Source organism: Atta cephalotes (assembly GCF_000143395.1).
Source record: "Atta cephalotes unplaced genomic scaffold scaffold00002, whole genome shotgun sequence".
In the NCBI taxonomy this organism is placed as follows: Eukaryota; Metazoa; Arthropoda; class Insecta; order Hymenoptera; family Formicidae; genus Atta; species Atta cephalotes.
This window is the reverse complement of record NW_012130066.1, coordinates 3,911,742-3,918,097: the sequence shown is the minus strand read 5'-3', so window position 1 is coordinate 3,918,097 and position 6,356 is coordinate 3,911,742. Positions and strand designations below refer to the sequence as shown.

The following is a 6,356-nucleotide window of genomic DNA, read 5'->3' as shown; positions in this document are numbered from 1 at the left end:
AAGTAAGTAAGAAGTAAGAAGAGAAGAGAGAGAGAGAGAGAGAGAGAGAGAGANAGAGAGANAGAGANAGAGAGAGAGAGAGAGANAGAGANANNNANGAGAGAGAGAGAGAGAGAATTAATTACGTCTTATTAAATATTAAAAAGCACCAAAAGATTTTCATCGATTGATGAACTGAAGACCGCTTTGTTAGCTAGATGAGAGAATTTATCCATGGAAAAATATACAGCCATCATTGAGTTCTTAAAGCACCTTAAAGCTTATTATATTAAAATAAAACTAAAATATAAAGTTGGCTATTTTGAATATTAATTATTTTTCATATTTATTATAGCATATATTTAAGATATAATTAATTCCAGAGTTTTTTATGAAATATATTAATGTTTAAAAAACACAAATTGTGATCAAATTCATATCTTATATATTAAATTTTTTTCTGTTTAGAGATATTATTACAATATTTAAGTGTAACATATTTCACTATCTAGAGCTTTGCCAACATTTCAAAATTATTTTTTTTCTATTATTTATTATTATTGCTTCGATTAGCAGACATTTTGCGATATATAGTATATAATATACTCCAACAGTATTGTTGATTAGTCAAACTTTCAATCAAGGGTTAAACTTAATTAATTTTCATGCAAATCCACCTTCGTACGCGATAAGCACGATTTGTTGAAGTAATGCTCTCGTCGTGATGATACACTTGGGAATTATACATCGGCCGCGAAATCATATCGGCTCGTGCCGAAGTCGAAGTTCTTTATCGAAATTGGCGAAGTTCGACAATATGCCCGAGCGCACTCTCACCGGGTTTATAGTCCATGGGCGTGTTAACCCCCGGGACAATGGCGAAACTATGCGGAGTCCACGACCGTCCTTAACGGCGGCAGGATTGCATGCTAATTCATTACGAAGTTCGGCAAATATTGGTCGGTTAGTAGGATAGTTCGCGATATAACTCTGCGCCCTCAACTCGTAAATCACGGCACGGGGCATCGCGTAATTGCCGACAAGTACATTTCCGACGATATCGAGTAACGACGCCGGTAAGATAATACGTTTTGTTGTTAATTAGTGTACATAATTAATTAGTTATCGATTCGAGTGTTTTACGGGTTGAGTACGTCAATAAATGTTAGGTTTCCGCAACTGCAGAATGATTAATATTATGCAATGTTAATAATCGTACTTTATATTTTAAAACAACATCTCAATAACTCTTATCAACTCGATCGATACAGTTGAGAAACGTTTCAGAATGTTCAGTTACATCAAAATTTGCGAAATAAAAAACCCAAAAAATTGGAAAAATTCTATTACACGTAACGTTATGGAAGTGGCTATCGATATTGATTTGGCACTTCACGAGTTGTAAAAGTTAAAAGGGCAATAAACGTCGATATGTAAAGCTTAACATCAGGTAGATATTTCTAGAAAGTTTCCCGAAATTTCATAGTTGAGGCAATGCTTTCGAATTTGAACCGATATTTCAAATCTAATAAGCTTTTTAATAGAACTCTTCTAAAATGATCAGTGTGTAATATGTTACATCATAAAAGTACAAGTCAAACATTAGAACAAAACACACGAGGATATTATTATAATATTTTCTAATATTTTTTTCAATTAAATATATACAATAGATTTTTTTAAACTTACGTGATAGAATCAACGTAAATAAGACACTTTTTTTTTCAAAGTAAACAGCGATTATAAATATTCACGTGGTACTATTTTAACGCGCTACATCACAAAAATTCAAATTTACTTACAAAATATATGCAGGTAAACTACACGTGTAATCGACCTAAAGTATAACACGCAGAGTACACAATTCTGACTAAATAATATCGAATGATACGAAAAACTGCATAGCACTTCCGCGCGTCGCTTTTTCGCTATTTTTCGCAAACCACAATATTTATGGGTGAGATAATGATCTCGTTTGATAACTCACGGGCATATTTCAGCTTTAATCCCAGATCCTCGACGATTGTTTTGTCACGATCAGTCCATTCGATGACCGGATCAATTAAAATCGCTTCCTTATCGCTGATATCGGCTAGTAAATACGTGTACGTACTGGATACTGGATCGAAAAGCTGGAAAGATTTAAATAGTTATATTCATTACTCTTCCTAACAATCATCCGGATTTAAAATTACATTATCCGTATTACGTTATAATATAAATGACATATTATTATCGTTTTAATGACAATATAATTCTTGTGACTATGTCTTTATAATTACATCATTACAAATAGCATTGATTAAATACGTGTACATTAAAACGCTAAAAAGAAATAAACGTAATAAGATAATTAGCGAAAAATGATCATCAATTAGACGTCGAATTAATGTCGAAATAGTCATATCAAAATCGATTCGATATCAATTCGATGAGTTATTTCTCGCTGGAAAGCATGTAAATGCCCCATCCATATGATATATTACATTATACACGATAAAAAATCGCAAAAAAAAAAAAGATAAAATTCCATATTTTTAAATAATATTTGCCGCACATGTATTTCGATTCTATATAAATACTACAAACTAAATAAAAATACGATAGATAAGATAATCAATTGCAGGCAACAAACAAATGTCCACATTTTGCAACGTCGTTTAACAACGATTTGTACATTTTGAATGCTGTCACATGTTTAATTGTACCGATTCTCTGATTCGTGTATATGCGGGAGGCAAGGGGACAGCAGAAAATATAATTCTTTGAGAATACACGAAACTATACAAAACTATATTTTCACGAAGCGTAAACGAAAAACAAAAATGCTTTTTTATATTTTTTTCCCAATGTTAACGTGCAACATTCATTAATCCAGTCAGCACTGAATTGTTTTTGGGAATAATTCGAATATGTAATAATTTTTGTTTTTAGTCAGATTTCACCTGCGTTTTTATCCGATTCTGACTTGAAATCTACCAAAAAACGAAATGCGCTTTGCTTTGAGTATAAAACTAAATATGAACGAAAATACAACGCTTTTTGTCATCATTTCTTTATTCGACATGACCATTTATCCATATTCGTCGCAAAAATGAATTTGAATTAAATTCATTCATTTGATCATTTTCAAGTAGGTAGTACATTTCCTCTAACTTCTAATATTAATGTTACATTTTGCTGTAATATAATCTTGTTGCGCAGAAACTAACAAGCGTAAAAATAATGATGAATATTTGCATTCCATATGTCAAGATAAACTCAAAACCGATTACCTTTCGACCGGTAAATCAAATTTTTGTTCAAACCATTTCAAACGTCTGTTGAAATTGTAAACGGTAAAAGCTTCATGGAAAAAAAATATTCAGTTACGGTTGACCAGTACAATATAAAACATTATATGCAGAAACGAAGCAGATCAAAGAACACCCTGTGTTGAAACTGCGGTAAATAGTGCTGAGTGAAAAAGAATAAAAAAAAAAAAGAGAGAATTTACTTAAAATATATTCGTTAGTATTATATAACATATGGAACGTATAATAAAATTATGAAGTTACGAAAAATTTCACATGACATTTTTGTTAGATAAAGTTTGTTTCATATTTGTGAAAAAAATCCTCTCTTGAGATATTTCAGTCAGCCGGAGGTACTTGCACTTTCTACATCAAAATTTTTTTTTGCAATCCGAGTAAATTCTCGGATGTAAAGTTCGTTCAAGGTTATTTCAAATATGTTTCAAATGCGAACGCGAATGTCAATGTTCTCCCTGACCGCGCTTTTCTACATTTTTCTCCAATCTCTTCTGTTATCCCTCGAAATCCAGATACGGAGTTGCTTTATTTTATATGCAGCCAACGCAGAGAAAAAGAAAGGTTCTACCTTTTTTATATTTTTCTATATCATACTAATACAATACTTTCTTTTTTCTGTTTCTTTCGAAATATCAAATATATATTCATTTTATTTAAAGCTCTACATAAAATGGATCTTAGACCTATTCCGAGATTTATTCCTCCAAAATACATTTTTATACTTTCCAATAATATTCTTCGTACTTTTTTTTTCTTTTTCTTTCAAAATTGTAATAAATTAACATAAAAATTTTATTAAACAAGCTATTTGTAGATGTATTTAAATCAAAATTAAGATCGTTTTTCAAAACAATTTCAAGATTAAGGTAAAAAAAACTCATATATTAAAACTTATATTTTAAAGATTAAAAATTTTATTTAAAAAAAGAATCAAGAATTTAAAATTTTGATTCTAATTAAGTAATTATTTTAAAATAAAATGACTTCAGTCAAACCTCTAAAAATTAATTTAATTACTTTAATACGTGATTAATTTATCAGATAGTGATTCAGATAATTTTTTAAAGACAGAATTATCGCTAATTAAGACATTAAAGTTCAGTCAAAGTCATTCTTATCTTTATATGAAAAGTGTGAGAAGAAGTAACTAAGGCTGTCACTATTCCAATTTTACATTTAAAATCATTTTAAATATGCTTGGTTTTTATCGACTGGAAGACATGATTCGAATGAACTTGCAATTAGCTGATATGTCGGCTAATTATATCACATAGTTTAATTAAAAATATTCAATTTAAATTATTCAAAGAGAAATATCAAATCTTTTTGAATTATTTATTATAAAACCTCTCATACAAATTAAATATATAATTTCATACAAAAATTTTATTTAATGAATTATTATCAGCTAACTACTTATGTATAAAATTACCTGAATGATTGTCAGATCTTTTTAATTACACTTTTATATAAGATTGGTATATAAAATATATACGATTTCATAGGAAAATTATTTAAGAAATTCATTATCGGCTAAGTTTATACGAATCCATTCCCATGACCAGATGATCTTGAATGTATAATCGAACTACCTTAAAACACTGCTCGTCAGATGACGTTACAGTCAAGGCAAACTCCTTGGACATGCGCCGGTTAATAAACTTATCGAACTTATCCTTCGCGCGAATGTTACCTGACGAAACAGGAAATCCTTAGAAAAGGGCACTCGCTCCGTCAGAACGTCAATCATGGCGTGTTTCGCACGTGTCCCGTTTCTCCATAAAATTATTGGCGATGATATTTGGTAGAAATTACGGATCATAGCTCGCTTATATAAAGCCAATGTCACACTCCTCGTCTCGTCACGTAGCGCTACGCATAACTACCGACGATAACGACACAAGCTTCTACTACTTCTGATGTCCTCAATTTATGTCTTCTCACTTTGATTCCGCAACATTGTGCAACACTTATCTTTTACCATCGTTTTAATCGAATCAGTTTGTCATGTCACGTTGTGTCACTCTCTGATTATTCAATTACGAGAAATCATTTCTATTAATGAGATAAATGTGAATTACATTTGTTATCGAGCGATATGCAGATGTTTATATCATGTGGTCACGCCTTTTCAAGACGACCGCTTGTCTTGAAAATTATATAATCCTGGATAGTCTTCTATCACCTTGAAAGCTATTTCCGGTTAACTTCTTATTAGCATTCTTTGAAAATACATAATTATGATAGATTTGGAAAATTTAGCCGATTTCAAAAAAATAAAATATGAGAGCACTAATATAAAATAAATAAATTATATTTAGTCGATTTATTGCAATTTATTACTCGATATTAAAGATATATTATGATAGGTATTTTTCATTTGATGAACACAAGTTAATACAAGCGTCATTTTATCCTTTTTGACATTCAGAGAGAACTGACTAAGATAGATGACTAAAATAGAATGACATTATGTCGACTTGTGTCATCAAATGGAAAGCACCCGATGTTCACCAATACTCATTGATGGATACACAAATTTGTCAAGAACCATTGGTGCGCTGCAAGCAGAATTATTTTTTATATTAAATATGAAAAGATAGAATAATAAATTATTGTTTAAATTATATAATATAATATATTAAATTAAAAAGGTATTATTTAAAATTATAGTATATATAGTCAAATTATAATATATATAGTCAAAAAATATTTTATTTAAAATTATATTAAATACAAAAAATACAAAAAAATAATGGAATGGAATTTACATTTTTTATATTTAGAAGTTAAATTAAAATATATTGTTAAAATATCAAAATTGTAATTAAGCATTTCAGAAATTTTATAAATTATGTTAATATAGACAAGGTTTAGATATTTATATTAAATGTCTTATTCTTTAATAATATTTAATTAAAAAATATATATAATATGTATAATAAAACATAATACAATCTTTTCTAAAATTTTTTTCAGTGTGTGTGTGTGTGTGTGTGTGTGTGTGTGTGTGTGTGTGTGTGTGTGTGTGTGTGTGTGTGTGTGTGTGTGTGTGTGTGTGTGTGT

At 29.6% G+C, this 6,356-nt stretch overlaps 1 protein-coding gene across 1 annotated transcript in view; it reads right to left on the bottom strand.

Annotated features, from left to right (window-relative positions):
* The window catches only part of LOC105620490 (persulfide dioxygenase ETHE1, mitochondrial), a 16,542-nt gene extending 11,430 nt beyond the window's left edge, over positions 1-5,112 (bottom strand). The window contains exons 1-2 of the mRNA XM_012201986.1: positions 4,984-5,112; positions 1,967-2,111 (exon numbers count right to left, since the gene is read on the bottom strand). Of these exons, the coding sequence (XP_012057376.1) occupies positions 1,967-2,111; positions 4,984-5,112 (274 nt within the window). The remainder of the gene's footprint in view (positions 1-1,966; positions 2,112-4,983) is intronic.
* Between the last annotated feature and the right edge of the window lie 1,244 nt (positions 5,113-6,356).